General features: G+C 49.5%; 1 protein-coding gene across 2 annotated transcripts in view; it reads right to left on the bottom strand.

Moving 5' to 3' along the window:
* The window catches only part of PLEKHA2 (pleckstrin homology domain containing A2), a 66,718-nt gene extending 50,606 nt beyond the window's left edge, over nt 1–16,112 (bottom strand). Inside the window, exons 1-2 of one of the 2 annotated variants that reach the window (XM_065901504.1) lie at nt 15,874–16,112; nt 2,669–2,832 (exon numbers count right to left, since the gene is read on the bottom strand). In XM_065901504.1, coding sequence (XP_065757576.1) covers nt 2,669–2,809 — 141 coding nt within the window. In that variant the 5' untranslated portion in view covers nt 2,810–2,832; nt 15,874–16,112. Of the gene's footprint in view, nt 1–2,668; nt 2,833–15,484; nt 15,591–15,873 lie in introns of those variants that run through there. The other variant, XM_065901505.1, reaches the window with a different exon arrangement.
* Nucleotides 16,113–20,654: the final 4,542 nt, after the last annotated feature.

Here is a 20,654-nt window from a genome sequence, read left to right as displayed (position 1 = left end):
TTGCTGTACAAAAGAAACCAAGAAAATACTGTAAAGCAGCTACACTCTAACAGAAATTAAATTTTAAAAAAGAGCACATACGCTCTCTGAAGGTCAACCTTCTCATCTGTAAAACAGATGACAACAACACCTACTTCACTGTTGTGACAGACTCAGTTCACACTGGCTCACTGGAGTCAACTGTTACATTTCTGGAAATCTGCAAGCCAGCTGCAAGGACAGCCATCATTAAAAACTAAACTATATAGAGTTATAAGTAAATAAAATACATTGAAATTTTTTAAAGTTACTGATGGTGAGAAAAGACACCAGATCCCCAAGGGGTAGGAGAGATGAGCTTCCTTTTCTACAATGTGGGGTGGCTTCTTGTGCATGTATGTGCGTGTTGTGTGTATGTGTGCTGTCTGTGTTGTGGGTGTTGTATGTGTATGTTGTGTGTGTTGCATGTGTATGTTGCGTGTGTTGCGTGTGTTGTGTTATATGTGTATGTTGTGTTTATGTTTATGTGTGTGTTATGTGTGTGTTGTGTGTGTGCTGTGTGTTATGTGTATGTGTGTGTTATATGTGTATGTTGTATGTTGTGTTTGCATGTTGTATGTGTTGTGTGTGTTGTGTGTTATGTGTATGGTGTGTGTTATATGTGTGTGTTGTGTGTTGTGTTTGCATGTTGTGTGTGTTGTGTGTGTTGTGTGTTATGTTGTATGTGTATTATGTGTGTTATATGTGTATGTTGTGTGTTGTGTGTATTGTGTGCTGTGTGTGTTGTGTGTATGTGGTGTGTGTTGTGTTGTGTGTGTTATATGTGTTGTCCTGTGTGTGTGTGTATTGTGTGCTGTGTGTGTTGTGTGTATGTGGTGTGTGTTGTGTTGTGTTTGTGTGTTGTGTGTATTGTGTTGTGTGTGTTATATGTGCATGTCATGTGTGTTGTGTGTGTTATATGTGTTGTCGTGTGTGTTTGTGTTGTGTGTGTTGTGGTGTGTGTGTTGTGTGTGTTATATGTGTTGTCGTGTGTGTTTGTGTTGTGTGTGTTGTGGTGTGTGTGTTGTGTGTGTTATATGTGTTGTCATGTGTGTGTGTTGTGGTGTGTGTGTTGTGTGTGTTATATGTGCATGTCATGTGTGTGTGTGTTATATGTGTTGTGGTGTGTGTGTGTGTGTTTTGTGTGTTGTGGTGTGTGTGGTGTGTGTGTTATATGTGTGTTGTGTGTATGCTGTGTGTGTTGAGTGTATGTTGTGTGTGTTGTGTGTGTTATATGTGTATGTCATGTGTGTTGTGTGTTGTGTGTATGTTGTGTTGTGTTGTGTTGTGTGTGGTGTGTTGTGTGTGTTATATGTGCATGTCATGTGTGTGTGTGTTATATGTGTTGTCGTGTGTGTGTGTGTGTTGTGTGTGTTGTGGTGTGTGTGTGTTGTGTGTGTTATATGTGTATGTCATGTGTGTTGTGTGTATGTTGTGTTGTGTTTGTGTGTTGTGTTGTGTGTGTTATATGTGCATGTCATGTGTGTTCTGTGTGTTATATGTGTTGTCGTGTGTGTGTTTGTGTTGTGTGTGTTGTGTTGTGGTGTGTGTGTGTTGTGTGTGTTATATGTGTTGTCGTGTGTGTGTTTGTGTTGTGTGTGTTGTGGTGTGTGTGTGTTGTGTGTGTTATATGTGTTGTCATGTGTGTGTGTTGTGGTGTGTGTGTTGTGTGTGTTATATGTGTATGTCATGTGTGTTGTGTGTATGTTGTGTTGTGTTTGTGTATTGTGTTGTGTGTGTTATATGTGCATGTCATGTGTGTGTGTTATATGTGTTGTCGTGTGTGTGTGTGTGTTGTGTGTGTTGTGGTGTGTGTGTGTTGTGTGTGTTATATGTGTTGTCGTGTGTGTGTTTGTGTTGTGTGTGTTGTGGTGTGTGGTGTGTTGTGTGTGTTATATGTGCATGTCATGTGTGTTCTGTGTGTTATATGTGTTGTGGTGTGTGTGTTTGTGTTGTGTGTGTTGTGTTGTGGTGTGTGTGTGTTGTGTGTGTTATATGTGTTGTCGTGTGTGTGTGTGTGTTGTGTGTGTTGTGGTGTGTGTGTGTTGTGTGTGTTATATGTGTTGTCATGTGTGTGTGTTGTGGTGTGTGTGTTGTGTGTGTTATATGTGTATGTCATGTGTGTGTGTTATATGTGTTGTCGTGTGTGTGTGTGTTGTGTGTATTGTGATGTGTGTGTTGTGTTTGTGTGTTGTGTTGTGTGTGTTATATGTGCATGTCATGTGTGTTCTGTGTGTTATATGTGTTGTCGTGTGTGTGTGTGTGTGTGTTGTGTGTGTTATATGTGTTGTGGTGTGTGTGTGTGTGTTGTGTGTGTTGTGGTATGTGTGTGTTATATGTGTTGTCGTGTGTGTGTTTGTGTTGTGTGTGTTGTGTTGTGGTGTGTGTGTGTTGTGTGTGTTGTGATGTGTGTGTGTTGTGTGTGTTATATGTGTTGTCATGTGTGTTCTGTGTGTTATATGTGTTGTCGTGTGTGTGTTTGTGTTGTGTGTGTTGTGTTGTGGTGTGTGTGTGTGTGTGTGCGTGTGTGTGTGTGTGCTGTGGGATCTCTCCCCTCCCCTCCGGCCACTAGGTTGTCCTGCCCGAGAGAGGACCCCCGCCGTAAGTGATGGCCGGGCAGCTGCCCGAGCCCTCCCGCGCCACCGCTCACCTGGGGGTTGTCCATGTACCACAGCAGGCAGTTGGCCTGCGTGTCCAGAATAAAGTACCTCCGCAGAAACTTGCCGCTGTTCTCATTCTCCTCGATGTCCAGAAACCCACAGATTCGGTTCTGCCGATCCACATAAGGCATTCCTGGGCTCTGCTCACATCACCCTGCGTGGCGGGAGGGAGGGAGGGAGGGAGAGGCCGTGAGAAGGAGGGCGAAGCGGTGCCTCGCTCTGGCTGACTCACCTCTGCCAGCAGGGAGGCCAGCACCCCCTCCCACAGGCATCCTTCCCCGGGGCCCGGGACATCCCACCCCAACCAGACCCCGGAAATGTCCATCAACTCCGTTCCACAGATGGTCACCAAAATCCACTAACGTGTATTCAACTAACTTCCCTGAGGCTCCACTATGTGCGAAGCATCTTCACACTCCCGGAGAATGTAAGCCCAGACTCTGGGTCAGGGGCCTGGGTTCTATTCCCAGTTCTGGCCCCTTCCTGACTGTGTGGCCACAAACTGTTTTAACCTTTCCAGGCCTCACTTTCTGCCTCTGTAAAATAGGGATAATAATGGGACCTACACCTCCTAAGGTTTTGGTGAGAATTAATTAAATGCTTGGCCAAAGAATTGATGCTTTTGGACTGTGGTGTTGGGGAAGACTAACCACTCCATCCTAAAGGAAATCAGTCCTGAGTGTTCATTGGAAGGACTGATGCTGAAGCTCCAATAGATCAGCCACCTGATGTGAAGAACTGACTCACTGGAAAAGACCCTGATGCTGGGAAAGATTGAAGGCAGGAGGAGAAGGGGATGACAGAGGATGAGATGATTGGATGGCATCACCGACTTGATGGGCATGAGTTTGAACAAGCTCCAGGAGTTGGTTATGGACAGGGAGGTGTGGCGTGCTGCAGCCCGTGGGGTCGCAAAGAGTCGGACACAACTAAGCAACTGAACTGAACTGAAATACTTGGCAGACATGAAGCATCGATAAACACTAGGCATTATTGTCACTTTTCAGAAAAGCCTTGTAAAGTAGGTCATAACCCAATTTCATATGTAAAGAAAATATCACAGAAAGGGCTGAGTGCTCAGTCGCTTCAGTTCAACTCTTTCCAACCCTGTGGACTGTAGCCCGCCAGGCTGCTCTGTCCGTGGGATTCTCCAAGCAAGAAAACTGGAGTGGGTTTCCATGCCCTTCTCCAGGGGATCTTCCCGACCCAGGGATCAAACCCATGTCTCCGGCATCTCCTGCAATGCAGATGGATTCTTTACCGTGGCGCCACCAGGGAAGCCCAGAAAGGACTTAAGCTCCAGTACAAATACTTGGATAAACTCTGCTGGGAATTCAGGTGCAAAGAGCAGCAAAGAGCAGCCCCCAGGGCCCTCAGCCCCAGTCTCACTTCCTTCACTTCACTATTTCCCAGAAGCCACTTGGCATCAGAAGGGTGAGGGAGCAGAAGACACCCATCTGCAGACACCGCCCCTGATTGCAGAACAGGCTCCAGCGATTTGAGACAAGCCGCATCCTGGGCCTCCCGAATCCTGGCTTCCTCCTGTCTGATTAGCCGAAGTAAAAGCCCCGTTCTCTTCCCCAAGAGGATAAGCGCCCTCCAACAGGCAGGCACATCCCACCTGGGTGCACAGCACACTGCAGAAGTGGGATTCAAAGTCCAGGGATTAGAAAACTCCACGAGACAGTCAGACCCTTGGGGACAGACACCACCCACCCCGGGTCCCGCTTGAACAGACCCAGAGAACAGACGTGGACACAGTGGGGGAAGGAGAGGGTGGGATGAATTGAGAAAGTGGCATTGGCTCCAACAAAGCGAAATTCACCGCGACCCAAGCCCGCCGCGGCCCCGAGCCTCTGACTGAGCTCAGCGGAGAGACAGCTGGCTTCGGGCCGTGGCCTGCTGACCCTGGGTCAGCCTGTGAGCCGAGATACCACACCCGCAGGCCTCCGGGCCAAGAGGAAAGGCTCACAGGCGAAGGCACGCATTCCCACAAGGTGAGGCGGATTCTAAGGATGTTTGACAGCGTGATGGACTCTCTAAGGGGCCTTGTGGAGTTGAGAGGCTGCTCCAAGGAAAAAAATACTCCGCTCACACGCCAAGATGCCAGGGAAGAGCGAATCCCGGATTCTAGGTAAGGTCAGGCAGAAACTGGGACGTGGGGCAGGCGATTCAGGCAGGAGGCAGACAGGTAAGGGATCTGGTGGGAACTCATTAAGTAATGATGGGGGACAAAAAAATGTAGTGGGCAGGGAAACGGGACAGAGATGAAACAGCACAGCTAGAAAAAGAGAGTAAAAGAAGAGGTAAAAAAGGGAGAGAAAGTGGAAAAAGGAGGTTTTCCAAGATGGCACAGTGGCAGAGGGACGCCAAGCGTGGGGGCGGGGGAGACACCCCCCTTCCCCGCACACAGCGCATCAAGGGGTCTGAGGTCCCTGTGGGCAGCTTCCCAAACTAAGCCTCCACCCCAGCTTTAGTCTCACAACCGGCCCAGCAGTGAGTTCAGGAAAGAAAGATGAGATGGGCTTTTTAAGCCAAGGGTTAGGAACGAACGCCACGGGAAGGATTTCAAGTCTCGCAGACACCAGGTCAAAGACGATGGGGAGAGAGGTCAGAGGCTGGTTGGGGAGGAAGTGGATGGATCCCTGAGAAAGGATGCAGCTTCCCCCAGGGAATCAGGGGAACTCAGGAGTACCAGGCAGAAAGGCTAGGTCAGCCCTGCAGTGAGTGTACACCCATCCCCCATGAAAGCTCAGCAAACTCCCATGATGCCAGCCCGGCCACAGCGACAGATGTTCCGGGGACTCCTGGGCTGTCACCACTCCTGGGACATCTCTAAGAGGAAGGGTATAAACTGCAGCGGATAACACAGTCGACCCACATTTCTGGGTGCAGCCAATAAGCTGGTAATACTGGCATCTGTCTTCACGCTTCCTTTCCAATATCCCCTCTTTAGCCCAAGGGGATTAATCAGTGTCTTTTACCCAAGTCAGAGGCCAGAGAAGGCACTCTTTCCACAATCAACATTTGTGAACAGGGGGCTGCCCATTTGCATGGATCCAAGAGTGGGCTTTCCTGGTGGCTCAGTTGGTAAAGAATATGCCTGCAATGCAGGAGACCCAGGTTCGATTCTTAGGTCGGGAAGATCCTCTAGAGAAGGGCATGGCAACCCACTCCATTATTCTCGCCTGGAAAATCCCCATGGATACAGGAGCCTGGCAGGCTACAGTCCATGGGGTCGCAGAGTCCAGCATCACTGAGCGACTTTCACTTTTTTCAAGGGAGGAAGAGGTCTCACAGGGACCAAAAGGCAAGTTAATAAAAGGAAGAATTTTGGTTACATATCTCCTGAGTGTGGTTCTAGCCCGGTGCGGGGGGTGGGGGGGAAGCTGCTCAGATGTCCCGAGAAGCAGCTGAGTCACACAGCTCATCATCCTGTGGGAGGTGGGAGGGGTGGGGGCACGCAGAATGCACGGCAGGAGAACCAAGCATCACACAGAAATGTGGTTAGATCAACCCACGCAGAAGCGACACGCAAACCTGAGGTCCTGAGCCGGGTCCTCTGACAGCGCATCCTCGTCCCAGCAGCAGCTAAGATTTGGTACAGGGTGCCGGCCGCCCCCGGCTCCAAATCCCCTCTCCCTACCTCTTCAGCCTGCCTCCATCATCAACCAAGTCTCCAGGGGCTGCTCCCATTTTTCCCACAGAGGCCCCTCAAAGATAATTCACTCTGCCCCCAGCCCCCCACGCCCCAACCATCTGGCCTGGAGGGGAGAAAGAGCCCCCAGCCCATAAAGGGGGCAGGACTTGATGAAACATGCACATACTGTCACCCCTTCGAAACATCCTTGTTTCTCTCATGATACTCCTCAGGTATAACAGTCTAGCCTGTCCCGTAAACTCTTCGTTTTAACCAAGTTCCCCGAAGTAAAAATACTGGGTAAACCGTGACACTGGGGGATGAGTCCCAGGAATTGCCCCCCACACACACACCATATCCCGGGACCCTCACCCAGACAGTGACTCTGGTCCCATCTCTTGGGACAACACGGCAAGTGTTCTTTTTGTCAGGTCAGACCACCAGACAGCATTCTCTCAGGCCAGCCCCTCCACCTTCAATACCAAGGCCACCTAGCAAGGAGTTCAACACACAGAGGGCAAATTGTTTGCAGGAAGGGACCTCGGTCCAACCCATTCAGCATCCTCTCTTTCCAAAGCATGCCAACCTCCCTAGCATTTTTTCATTTTTAGTGCAAAACTCACAATATAACAATGCTGGCATTAAAAAAAAAAATCACTCCAGCCAATCATTTACAGCTTTGCATGCTTTTTCATGCCCCTGTCCACATAATCAACCTTCTTAAAACTTTCAATAAACATGTTCCATGTTCCTGCCCAGTCTTTATAATCAGTGTTTTTAATGGTTGCATAACATCACTGGACCGGACTTACTATAATTTACTTAAACCATGTCTCCATGATTAGACAGTTAGATGATATCCAGTTTTTCTAATGCAAAAATTCATGTTTTTATACTTTGTTTCTTATTTTGCATATGGATACCACATAAATTCCAAGTCATAATAAGACTAGATCATAGGTTATGATTTTTATAACTCTTGAGACCCATTACAAAATTGCTTTCTAAAATTATTTCATCTGTTTACACTGTAGCCGGCAACATATTGTTACATTGCTATAATCCTACATACACTGAATGTTCTTATTATTTTCAACTGTGGCTAGTTTAAATATATAATGACGCCCAGGGAGGCAGAATATTTTCTCATGTTCACTTCCTGCTTCATCTTCCTTCCCAGACTCTGCTTAATGCAAATCAAAATTATGTGTGCACACATCAATTTCTCTTCCTCTCTCTCCCTTCCACATAGACACACACACACACGTCAAACAAAACCAAAACATGGCTTCACATAATCCAAGTAAGAAAATAGTGGTTCATAATGAAAAGTAAAAGAGGCAAATTTTACATGATCTAGATGTCTTATAAGTTCCCAAGTATATGCTGTAGGTGAAAATATGTTAAATATTTAATTCATGATAAAAGTGAAACTTTTAGAAAGAAAGGGATTTTGCATGGAGTTTGCCTACTGATCAGCAGCAGAAAATGAGTTAAATGCCAACCTGGCCTAACCCGAGATTGCTGGCCAACACCTGCCCGCTGATGAGATAAAGGTCAGGAGAAGCAGTCAACAGCTGCCCACCTTCCAATGGGATGAGAGCATCGGGCGATACCCCGTCCCAAATAGCACTCCACTGCTCCTTCCAGGACATTGGGCTCCTTCACAGGAGGAGATTCAAGCCAATAAAATCGTCCCCTAGGAATTGAGGCAACTGACATCTTTATCAGGCTCATTAATACATAACAGATAACCAGGGACTTCCCTGGTGGCCCAGACTCCGCACTCCCAATGCAGGAGTCCTGGGTTTGATCCCTGATCAGGAAACCAGAGGACAGGTGCTGCAACTAACACCTGGCACGGCCAAATAAATATATTTTTTTTTTTATTAAAAAATACTTACATATATAATAGATCTATATATAATATATCACTGGGACCAAGACCCCAAGAAAGTAAACCATGTCCCAGCAGAAGACTGATGCACCACCGGGGAAGAAAAGTAAGAAGGCTGCAGCCTGAAACACATGACATCTACTTGGAGACACTGCTTAGAATTTTTATACACCCGGGACAGGCGTGGCAACCTTTCTGGAAAGTAACTTGGCAACACAGAACAAGACAGCTAAAAATGTGCAGTTTATACCCTCTGACCCCAATAATTCTACTTCCAGCATTCCATCCAAGTAAATAAACAAAGATGCAAATACAGATTAAAATAAAAAGATAGCAACTGCAACTGAATTTATAATGACAAAAAGTTGGAAATACCCTGAGCATTCCAATGATTAGGGAATAAGAAGTGACAGGATATTCACATGAAGGATATGCTGCACATAAGGAAATGCTGCACAATCTTTTAAAAAACTATATTTTCACATAATTTTAAATAAATTAGGAAAAAACTCACCATAAGTTTTAAGATACAATAACACAATTTATTTATTTATTTTTTTTTTTTACAATAACACAATTTAGAATATGAACCCAAGGCCTCTAAATATTGTTTTTATATTTCTGTATTTGGATAGAAAAAGACTGACATCCAGACACGAAAATATGAGCAGCTATTATTCATAGGTCACAGGCAAACTTTATCTACATCTGTATATTTTTCATATTTTCCAAATTTTTCTACAGGAAATGCATGTTACTTTATTTAGCAGGGAGGAAAGCTATTTAACTCCACACATACCCCCATCCCCAGGGTAGAAGTTTTGAAGCTGAGAAAAAATTTCTCAATTCTCCAGAGTCCATAAAGTAGCAAAACCGTGCTTAAATTATAGCTCTCTTGGGACTTCTTGGTGTTTCAAAGTCTTAAATCTAATAAAGCCCTATTCCACCCATCACTACTACTCAAAACCTTGGTACCTACCCAGAGGGCTTTGGCGCCCTCCAACCAAGTTGGGTTTCTCACTTCCTATTGCAACCTCCTCAAAGAGAGGCTCTTTCTCTCCCTTCTGGGTTTGGTTCTTTGCTCTCTGGTCTTCATATAAGGAGCCCCTGTCCTGGGGGTCAGCTGAAGATTCACAGCCAAGCCGGTGCCTCGTTTCTGCTGCTGCTTCACCCTCTGCGACGCAGCCCACCAAGTGCTCTGGGGAAGGGAAGCAGGGACCCCCAACAAAGACCCCCACCACCACCACCACTCCCCCTACCCCCGGCAGTGGAATTTTCCTTCTTGAAATCTGGGAGATGGGACTGACACGTTTAAATTAAATGTCTAGACGAATGAAAAGATGGATAAACAGTTTTTTAAGAAAAGCTAAAGAGCTATTAATTCATAAAAGCTCTGGCTGACTGTATTGGATGTCTTATTTTTAAGATCACGAATGTGGGTTTGAAGATACAGAAAAAAAAAATAGAGGGAAATAAGGGAAACTCATCTGCCTGATTGTTCTGATACTTCAAACGACAGAAGTGATAACAGATAAAGCCTTAAATGGTACTGGTTCCAAGATGAAATAATCCACTATAATCTCCTGCAGTTCAGAACTGAAAAAAAAAAAAAACATTCATCCATTTGTACATTTGGAGATTCTTCTTTCACGTGATTTGGCGCTAGCAGGACAGGGAATTCCAAGGATTCTGCTTCAGAAAATAAGTCAGGAAGGTGTTTCTTGACATGGAGGGGTAGGGCACGCAGTGAATATATGTGCTATCTTGTCACCCTCCAAGGGTGGAAGCTGGGGACAGCAGCATCGGTGGTGAGCGAGAGGGACACCGCAGGAAATTGCTAAACTTCTACAGGAGAAAGTGAATCGGGAAATGACATCAGAGGTCTCAGCAAGGGCTGTAATGAGCAGACAGGAACTGGGGTGTGGAGTTAGAAAACGCTGGGCCAGGCGATCAGAGAGGTCGCCTGTGCTTCAACCCTCCAGCCTATGTCAGGGTGCATTGTGGAGGGCCCAGCAATGCTCAGGGGCTCACTAAAAACACAACAACAATAACAACAATACAAGCAACGTCTATTTAGCAACCCAGCCCTGAGACTCGGCCAAAGATTTCAACTTTGAAAGTGTGGGGAACATCTATTTCCTATGGTTATAATATCACTGCATTCTGAAACTGTCATAAGAGCACATTCCAAATAGTCTGAGGCTGGAGAATAATGTGCAAGAGAAGGGAATGTCCTGAGAACACGTTCCCAGCGGAAGAGCAGGCTGAGGAATGCAGACATCCACAGGAATGGGGAGGGGAGCAAAAGGTACCCAGTCTCCAGCAGACCCAAGAACCCTGAATGGAGGCAAGAAACACCCGAGGAAAGTTTTCAGGGGGGAAAAAATTGCTGGGGAAAACGCAGGAATGACTGAATACTGATACTGAAAATGACAAATATTTTACATACTCACGATCTCTCTGAACAACAGCCTCATCGCTGTTCAGAGAAAATGTGGTTGCTGGATGGAGCTGGCAGGAAGCAAAGGTCTGCCTTTGACTCAAGGTTCCTGACCCCAGGGAATTCACAGCCGGGGAAGCAGCCATGGGGGTGGGAGTGGGGGGCGATAAATAACCTATAAAAACTGAGATCTCCCACTTTCAGAATGTGAAAGTCCCCAGTTAGAAGATTTAACAGTTCAGTTTCTCTGTAGGGATTCCTAATGGTAGCAGCAAAGAGAGCATCCTTATTTCTCCTAAGCACTAGCCTTTTGCAAGGTGCTGGGAGAGTATAAACAGCCTAAGCCTGCTAGTCTAACTGCCTTGGGCTCTGTCCCAGGAAGCTGGGAAGGAGGAGGGGCTGGGTGTGGCCCAGAGGATGTGCGGAGGACAGCGATCAGTCGGTTAGAGTGCATCTGATGAAACTCTAGCAAGAAGAGGGCGTGCTGACTTCACCAACGTGCTGGGTAAAGGGAAAGACCACGGGTTTCAGAGCCAGACAGACTCGACTAAACTTTCCGGAGCCTAGTTCCTCGTGTGCAAACTGGAGAGAACTCCTGTACCTACTTCAAAGGCTGCCGTGTGGATTAAACAAAATGTGTGAAAAGTGCTGAACAGGAGGTCTGGTAAAGACGAAGCACTGGGTAAATGTGGGGGTGGGGGGGGTGGGGGGGGGTAGGGCTGGGGTGCCTAACAAGTAGTATATGACTCCCATCACTCGTTTAAACAGGGCGGACAGCTGCCAGACTGTCTCCACCCCTCCAATATCAGTAAGCAAATCCCACTGGGAAAGCAGCGACACTGGAATCTCTCACAAGGATTCAAACGAGCTGTCGTTACTCACCCATCTCCTCGGAGAACCATCATATTTCTCACCTTAAATTTCTCAAAGAAGTTATTGAAAAAAGTGCAAGAGATCCATGGGATCCATATGGGCCACGCCACCCAGCAGGTTCACAGAACCAGGCCTGCCAGGTGCCAGGCGCCAGGAAAGGGATTCTGGAGCCACCTCCTGCTCAGCCCAGGGCGGGGATCAGAGATGCTCTCTGCAAGTGGACGGCCAAACGGGGTCCGCACTGGTGGGAGAGCGAGTCCTCACCTTTGCCCTTTAACCATCGTGTGTCTCAAGGAGAAGGGGACCTCACTTCCCACCCTCTTTATCTCAGCTGACCAGCCTCTAAGAGCACAAAGGTCCAGACCTGAAAGCCTCCTGCTGCCCTGGGCAGTGTTGGAAGCTCCAGTCCTAGCAGGCATGGATCTTCCCCCCAGGGGAGAGAACCCAAATTCAGTCTTTAATCTTCTGCAAGTCAATTCAATCAATGGGGGTCAAGGGTAAAGAAAAGGCTTCCAGGAGAGAGAGAAGTTATAAAGCCCAAAAGAGTGGATGGTTTTACCAGCAGGGACCAGGGGAGGGGAGAGCAGAGCAACCCAAGTAATTGGAGTCTTCCAATTACTGTTCAACCGCACCAACCACCAGCCTACATAGACCCATCCCTCCTATCCCATCGCCCTGCCCTGGCCAATTCCCTGGCTCAGTGATGGGCTTGTATCAGACAGAGCTAGCAGTCTTCTCTTGCTGTCACATGACAATATTTGCTCTGCTCTCTTCCTTTCCAAAGCCTAACGGACTGGACCACCAGAGTCCTCTCCAGCTCGCCAAGATGCACGGAAAACTGAAAGCAAGGCAGCCCCAAGTGCTCACTCAGGCTGATGCTGAAGCTCCAACACTGTGGCCACCTGATGTAAAGAGCCGACTCAATGGTAAAGACCCTGATGCTGGAAAAGACTAAGGGCAGGAGGTGAAGGGGATGACAGAGGATGAGATGGTTGGATGACATCACTGACGCGATGAACATGAGTTTGAGAAAACTCTGGGAGACACTGAAGGACAGGGAAGCCTGGTGTGCTGCAGTCCATGGGGTTGCAAAGAGTCAGACATGACTGAGCAATAACAGCTGCTCGTGGTGGAGGAGGGAAGAAACAGGGAAAAGCATCGCTCCAGCATCCAGACCATCTTTTCCAAACTCCAGGACTATGTCAGCCAGAATAAGCAGCGCCACAGTTTCAGGGAAGCCGAAGAGATATTTACTGCACTGGGACCACAGTAACATCCAATTTGAGGGGCATCACCCACCTGTCCACCTGCCCCACGAAGAAGATGGGAGATTCAGAGAGGCCCTGCTGATCTGGGCTCCTTAGTGACCCAGCACTTAACAGCAAATATCAGGCAAGCCAGCAGGCAGGCTGCTCAGAGGGGCTTGGGTGATATTGCTGAGGCTTCGCCCTTCTCGTTTTTTGCAGAATCTCTCCATAAGCAGGCACCAACCAAAAGCAGCATATCTCCAGTATTTATTTTAACCTCGAGGGGAAATACTGAGCTGAGAACAGTTCAGCACACTATGATGACATGATGGGATTTGCAGGCCCCACTTCCTTATACAGAAGAGAGAAGCAAGCGCCAATGGCAAAAGAAAAGAAGGGTTGCAGACTCTCCACCAAAGGGCAGGTGGTTTTTCAATCCACACCCAGGTGATCACCCACCCACCTGTAAAGTGTGCGAGTCTCCCATCAGTAGGAGTGCCACACACACTTGTCAAAATCGGGGCTGAGGACTTTCCTGGCGGTCCAGAGGTTAAGAATCCACCTGTCAATGCAAGGGACACGGGTTCAATCCCTGGGCCAGGAAGATCCCACAAGCTGTGGGCCAACCGCGTGCCACAACTACTGAGCCTGTGCGCTAGATGCCCCACAATAAGGAAAGTCACCGCAATGAGAAGCCCGTGCACCACACCCAGCAATGAAGACCCAGTGCAGCCAAAAATAAATAAAATATTTTAAAAATAAATAAAGTATATGCTGTCCATATGAGACTTAATTTAAAAAAAAAAAAAAAAACAGCAGGGCTTACAAATATGGCAAAGGGCACTTAGGTCCAAAGGCAACATCCGAGATAAATCCTCACAAACCCGCCTGAACCAGTCTGAGGCACTTTCACACTGCGCTCTCCTCTTCCATTTGGACCGGGCAAACAATTCCTGTGCTTGCAGTCAGTCACTCATTCATTCAACAAACATTTACTTAGTACCTAGCAGATGTCATACACTAGGCTGGCACAGAGTCTAGACTACAAGCTACAGCCAAAGTCACCTGCATTCAAGTGGCACACAACACAGAATGCTAATATCTGAAAAAGGATGAAGATTTTTTTTTTAAAGCCTCTGGCTTCTTGGGTTTCCCTGGTAGCTCAGTAGTAAAGAATTTGCCTGCCAATATAGGAGACAAGGGTTCGATCCCGGGTCGGGGAAGATCCCACATGCCACGGAGCAAGTAAGACACTGTACCCCAACCACTGAGCATCTGCTCTAGAGCCTGGTAACCACAACTACTGAAGCCCCTGCACCCTAGAGCCAGGACTCCCCAACAAGAGGGGCCACGGAAATGGGAAGCCCACTAGAAGGGTAGTCCCTCCCCCCCAACCTCCCCCATTGCAACCAGAGGCAAGCCCTGGAAGCCAGGAAGACCCAGCACAGCCAAACATTAATTCCAAAAATTAATTAATTTAAAAAAAATTGGGGGACTTCCCTGCTGGCCCAGTGGTTAAGACTCTGAGCTCCCAATGCAGGGGGCCCAGGCTCGATCCCTGGTCAGGGAACTAGATCCCACATGCTGCAACTAAGACCTGGTGCAGCCAAATAAATGAATAAATATTAAAAATAAAATAAAATAAAAAATTTTTAAAAGCCTCTGGCTTCTCAAAGCATTCTAGATCTCTATTTTCACAATCGGCACTCTGTTCTAAGTACCGGTGGGCATCCTCTGGCCTCTTCATGTGGTAAGCCCCCTGAAGACAGAGGCTATCTTTTGTTCAGCACTGTCTTTGGTGCCTTAATTACCCAAAAAATACCCATTGAATGTAACTGAAATAGAAAACACTTCTACTCTTCCCAGATCTTTGGCCTTACTATTTCGGAAGGTTCTGCCCCCCAAGACAGAGAGATGATGAAGCTTCAGAAAGGAGGAAAGCCGGGGCGGGGGAGGTGACTGACTTAGATATACTGAACACAACCGGAGTACAATGTTGGAACTTCAGCCCAAGCGCACCCAGCCCTCGGCGGCCCGCGGCGCCCCCTCCCCCTCCCCCTCCCTCCGGGAGCCACAGCTGGCGTCCCGGTAGAAGGCCCGTCCCCTCCCCCTGCTCCGCTCTTCGCTCTCCTCCGAAAATCCCCATTTGGAGTCCTAAAGAAAGACAGGGGGGTGGGAGCGGTACGAGAGGAGTTAGAAGGGGAAGATGCACCGAGTAGGAAGGAAACCTCCCCGCGAGGGGCTGGGGGCAGGGCTGGCCTGGGGAGGGGATGTGACCGCCTCGAGCGAGCTGGCCCGGCCGCGCCTCCTCTCTGGACGTCTCTGCACACTTTTCGTTCCTACACTGCCTCTCTTCTCCCTTTCCTTTTCTTTTCTTTTTTTTTTTTTTTTTAATTCGATGCATTAACAGTCTTTAGAACTGGAGCAGAAGAGGGAAGCGTGTAAGGTGGAGGGGAAGAAGTTGATGAGACAGCCAGCCAGATCCCCTTGCGTGCTTTCCCCAATCTGGCACCCCACCTGCATTTTAGGGCAGTTTCCTTCAAGTCACCCCAGTGCCCGCAGTTCCAGAAGCCCGAGGGGGCCCGAACTGGGACCACTGGGCAGAGGGGGGTCTCCCTGGGTAGCGTTCTAGGCCCGCCATGGAATAAGGCTAACAGGGGAAGAGAAAGATGCGTCTCCGAGGCCCCATCCGTGCCCCGGGGGACTTGCCTGGACGCCGTCCGCTCGCCTCCCCTACCCGCAGCCCCGGCAGTCGTTGCAGGGCGGCCACCCCAGCGCCAGAACCCGCCGAGAAGTTTCGCCTCTGCAAACGTGAGAAATCGCAGCTCGGCAGAACACCCGCCCCCACCCAGTCGGCGGCCCCACCCCCGCAGCCCGACCCCTGGCGGCGGCGACCTTGACCACCCCGGACGCTCCCGAGGGCCGAAGCAGGGGGGGGCTGCCCTGCGGGCTCCCCGGGGGCCAGCGGAGGCGGCCAGCGGCGGCGGCGACCCGCCCAGGGGTCCTGGGTCTGCAGGCGGGCAGCCCCCCACCCGCCGCCCGGCCTCCCTGCCGGCCCCGGCGGCGCCCGCCCCGGCCCGCGCTGGCGCCCCACTTACCCCGCCGCGCAGGGCCGGGGCTCGGGCAGGGTGCGCGCGTTACATCCGGCTGGAAGCGCCTCTCCCGCCCGCCGGGCCGTCGCTCTCGGGGGGACGGAGGGGACGAGGGGTGGTCTCTGTCGCCGCCAAACTCTCGGGGGCCTCTGGCTCCTCCTGCTCTTCTCCCCCCGAGCCCTCACCCACTCCTTCTCTCTCGTCTCTCGGCTCTTTTTTCCGGGTTAATTACGTTTCGCATTAAAGCAAAACCCAGCCCCGGATGTGAGTACAAAGCTCCGCCGAGCCCGCCGGGGGAGGAGAGGGGTGCCGGGGCGGCCGGGGGGCGCGGCCGGGGGCGCGGACCTCGCGGGGGCGGGGAGCCCGGGGGCGGCCCCCAAGGCTGGGTGCGGGGAGCACGTCCCCACCGCGCCCTCGCCGGCGGGGGGCGGCCGCGCAGGTGGGACGCGGGCTGGCAAGCCCTCCTGGCGGAGGGAGGCCCTGCCTGGGACGCGGGGCCCGGGCAGCAGGTGTCCGAGTGGGAAGGGGGCCCGGGGATGAGCGCATCCTTGGGGGAGGGCGGCGAGCCGGCGCGCGGGCTCACTCGACTCCATCTCTTCTTCCCCAACCCCTTCCTCCAGAGACTTCAGCCGGTCCTCCCTCGGACCCCGAGTCTTTAGCCATCTGGGACCGCGGGGCTGAGGTTTAGGGTTAGGGTCGAAGCAAGTTATCTCAGCTCTCCCGGGTTGTCACGAATGAGCCCCAGGAGCGCGCTGGGGTCGCAGGTTCTAAGGGTGCAGAGGGACTTTTTTCCGAGCGCCAAGACGCCCTCCCAGCCCTCGGAGCTGGGGTGCGCTCCGGGGGGGGCGGGAGCGGGGGAATGGGAAACCAACAAGCAGGTGTGAAGTCCCATTGCCGAGAGGGACCGAAGAGAACCTAAGGGCGCCGGCGCAGCCTCTGCCTTATCTCGTTCGATCCACGCGGCCACCCTACGGGTATCAATCCCCTCCACGATGAGGAAACCGAGAGTCAGAGACGTTAAGTAACTTGCCCTGGGTCCCACGGCTACCAATGGCAGGTCTGTCAGGTTCTGACGCCAGCCTCGCACCAAGAAGACAGATAATTGAAATGTACGCGTGGTCAGGCGCCTAACATTCGAAACCCAGAAACGCGGTGGATTCACCTCGGGATGGAAGACCTGACGCTGCTATTTTTGGGGATTCGGATGCAGTTACAGTTGATGAGGTCGGAGCCCTAATTGCCAGGCTTTGACTGAGGGGAGGGCCTAAGAAGACGTCGAGGCTCAAAGGCTGATTGGGCGGGATTGCAGGAAAGGATGGTCCCTGACCCAGAGATGCTGGGGAGAGACAGACTGTTAAAAAGTCTCCGGGACCTGGGGCAGCAAAGCTTGGAGAAAGGGGGGCCCCAGCCAGATGAACCAGGAGGCAGACAGGACCAGGCAGAGTACACGCCCCGAAAACACCGGTGATGAAACCACACAAGTTTCCTCTTCCATTTTGATTGCCAAAGCAAAAATGAGCCTCCTCGCTCTCTCAGGTGTGAAAAAAGACTGTTTGCGTTAGACCATTTGCTTTGAATGAGGAAGGAAAGAGGGACACAAGAGAAAGAGCATTTCCTTTGAAATAAATACATCAACATAATTTTTTTTTCCTGCTCATGAAGATTTTTGCTACTCACATACATTTCAGGCATAGGGTATACTCCACAACCAGATGGCCTGGGTTTGAATCCCAGCTCTGGAGCTTATTAGCTTTGATCTCAGCGCAAAGTGACAACTTTCCTGATCTTATTTTCTATATCTGGATGCTTGCAAAGAATAAATGAATTAACATTTGTAGAATGTTTGGATTACTGAGGAATGTGAGGTAGGTGCTATGAAAATATTTTTTTAATCTAAAAATTAGATTATGATTTTCAGCGTGAAAAGGAACAAAATTCCATCCAACTCCCAGCAAATCCGACTGGAACGGACAGTTTCCAGTGGGAGCAATGAGGGAAAAGTCTCAGGTTCCACGTTATGGTTCATATTAAAACCCATAAAACTCTAGTCCCCCAGGGAGCTTGCCTGAGTCACTCATTCACAGAGCCACAAATATTTCCTGAGCACTACTGTGTTGGATGCCTGGGAGGCAAAGTTCACTGAGAGGATGCAAGTGTCACTCAGAGGCGAGGCAGCCTTGTATCCCTCCTGGAAGGGCCATGAAAATGGCACACGGTGAGAAAGTACCACCACAGGTGCTGGTTCATTTGCGAGGGGGTCCTTGGAAGGAGGTGGATTTTGAAATAGGCCTGAGAAGACCTGTGCCGTTCGACTCGTGTTGGACTGGGAGAAGGGTAACTGGTACACTTCCAATGATGCGTATCCTTCACTGGGAAGCCCCGTTTACTGCCAGACTTGTCCCTGGCCAGGACCTGGCCCCAGTTAGACTACAGTTTCTTCTCTGACTTCTGTATTTCAGGTGCTTCCTCAGAAGACCCCCATCTGCCTCTACCATAGAGGTGAAGACGGTCAATTGAGTCTGAGCCCCGCTGTGGTCCACTGACCATCTCTTCTCTGACACATTTTGAAAATATTTCCATTGACTGATTTTATGCATTTTTTTTTTTTTTTTAGTGCAATAAACAGCCCAGACATCTGAAAATGTGACTGCCTGTGGGGAAAGGAATGTCAAAAAGGGCCTTTCACAGCAGCTATTTCACTCCCCTGTTGTGTCAGCGCAAGTGAGGTTCAACAATTTGCTCAAGGTTTTGCAGCTGGTTAGTGGCAGAGATGTTTCTGGAACCCAGGGTGGAGAATCTTAGTATTGATACAGGAACCTTCCCATGACAATGGAGACTCCTGGTCCAGAACCTAAGAGTTTAAACGGAGAGTCTTCTACTCCAGCACTTTCTATTCATTTTCAGTGTTCACGGCTGGGTTACCAGGTGCCCCAACAACCCGCAGTGCTGAGCCAGGCCTCCCTCCAGGGGAGTGCATTGTTCTCTGTCCTTAAAGACACATTATATAAGGTACCAGGCTGAAGCTGGGGCCAGTGAGTTCTGTTGGGGAAGGTGTGGGACTGAAGAGGCCAAGGTCAGTGGTTGATCCTGGTTCAGACTGGTTCATTTTGCACAAAGATAAATTGCTCCAAGGCCATTGCACTTCTAATGCTAGCTGTTCATTTTGTAGAGTTGCTGTTGGTTTCAGTAGCCAAGTACCATCCATTTCTCGAAAGATTACTCAAACTACTATTGTTCTATTCAGTTCTGTTCATTTGGCGAACAATTATCTGAACCTATTAACCATTGTTTCCTCCCATATACCTTGTGCTCAGTCACGTTCGATTCCTTGTGACCCTTTAGGCTGTAGCTCGCCAGGGTGCGCCAGGGATTTCCCAGGCAAGAATACTGGAGTAGGTTGCCATTTCCTCCTCCAGGGGATCTTCCAGACGGAGGGATCAAACCCAGCGTCTCCTGCAGCTCCTGCATTGCAGGCAGGGTCTTTACCCAATGAACCATCAGGGAAGCCTCTCATGTATTTTGCACTCACTTATTTTCCAGGTACTTACTAAATGCTAATTGCTTTACATGTATTGTCTTATTTAAGTCTTACAACACAAAGAGTTAGGTAAAACTATTTCCCCATTTTATAGATGACATGACTAACACATAGGGACCAAACCCAGTCACAAACCTGTCCAGTCAGATGCCAGAGCCAGCCCTCTTAACCACTGAGTTTGTGAAGGATACATACAGGAAGACATACAACAAGACATTTTCCCTACACGTATTCAATAATTATCATCATTTAGAATATCCATTCCATTTCAGCTAGCAATTTCATGTCCAGAAGATTTGTCCTACAGAAAGTCGTCTGTAGATATAGATAACATATATGGAATGTATGTTTATGTGTATATATGGAGTGTGTGCTCAGTCATGGCTGACTCTTTGTGACCCTGTGGACTGTAGCCCACCAGGCTTCTCTATCCGTGGGATTTTCCAGGCAAGAACACTGGAGTGAGTTGCCGTTTCCTTCTCCAGGGGATCTTCCCGACCCAGGGATTGAACCCAAGTCTCCTGTGTCTCCTGCATCGCAGGCAGATTCTTTACCACCGTGCCACCTGGGAAGCCAAGGAGAGATGTAGATCGTCCTCCCTTGGGTTGTCCACCAACTCCCGTCACAGTGTGGTCCACAGATGGAGAGGGGGCCGGCTGGCAGAGTCAGAACAGAGCAGGCGGCTCCAGTGTCCACAGGAAATTCAGTTTTACCTGCCACATCAAGGGTGACCCAAGGCTCCGCTGGGGTAATGAGAATGGATCAAGTGGGACCTTTAGCCAGGCAGGCACTCAGGCCTCATCAGTTCGGTGTGTGAGCTCTCTCATCCAGCTTATTCACAGTGAACTGGGGCTGGACAGGGTTGCTTCTCCGGCATCCCCCAGTAGGACGCTGAGGACATTCTTGCTTCCAGTGCCCTCCTTTATGACAAAAAGCACATTGGTTCAGGCCCAGGCAGCTTCTTGGTGGTCTGTCCAGCTTTCTCAGTCTTTCAAGGTCCCCTCGAAGTGGTGAGTGAATCAGAACAGCCAAGAGTATATATGTGTCAAATAATACATTCCTGCAGCATTGCTCATAATAGTGAAATTTGGAAATCACTGTCATATTCCTCAATGAGGGACTGACCAGGTAAATACTGTTACAGCCACATAATTTTATACTAGGTTGTTGTTCAGTCGCTAAGTCATGTCCGACTCTCTGTGACCCCATAAACTGCAGCACGCCAGGCTTCTCTGTCATTCACTATCTC

Source organism: Muntiacus reevesi, chromosome 10, assembly GCF_963930625.1.
Source record: "Muntiacus reevesi chromosome 10, mMunRee1.1, whole genome shotgun sequence".
Taxonomy (NCBI): Eukaryota; Metazoa; Chordata; class Mammalia; order Artiodactyla; family Cervidae; genus Muntiacus; species Muntiacus reevesi.
This window is presented reverse-complemented; position numbering and strand designations above follow the sequence as displayed.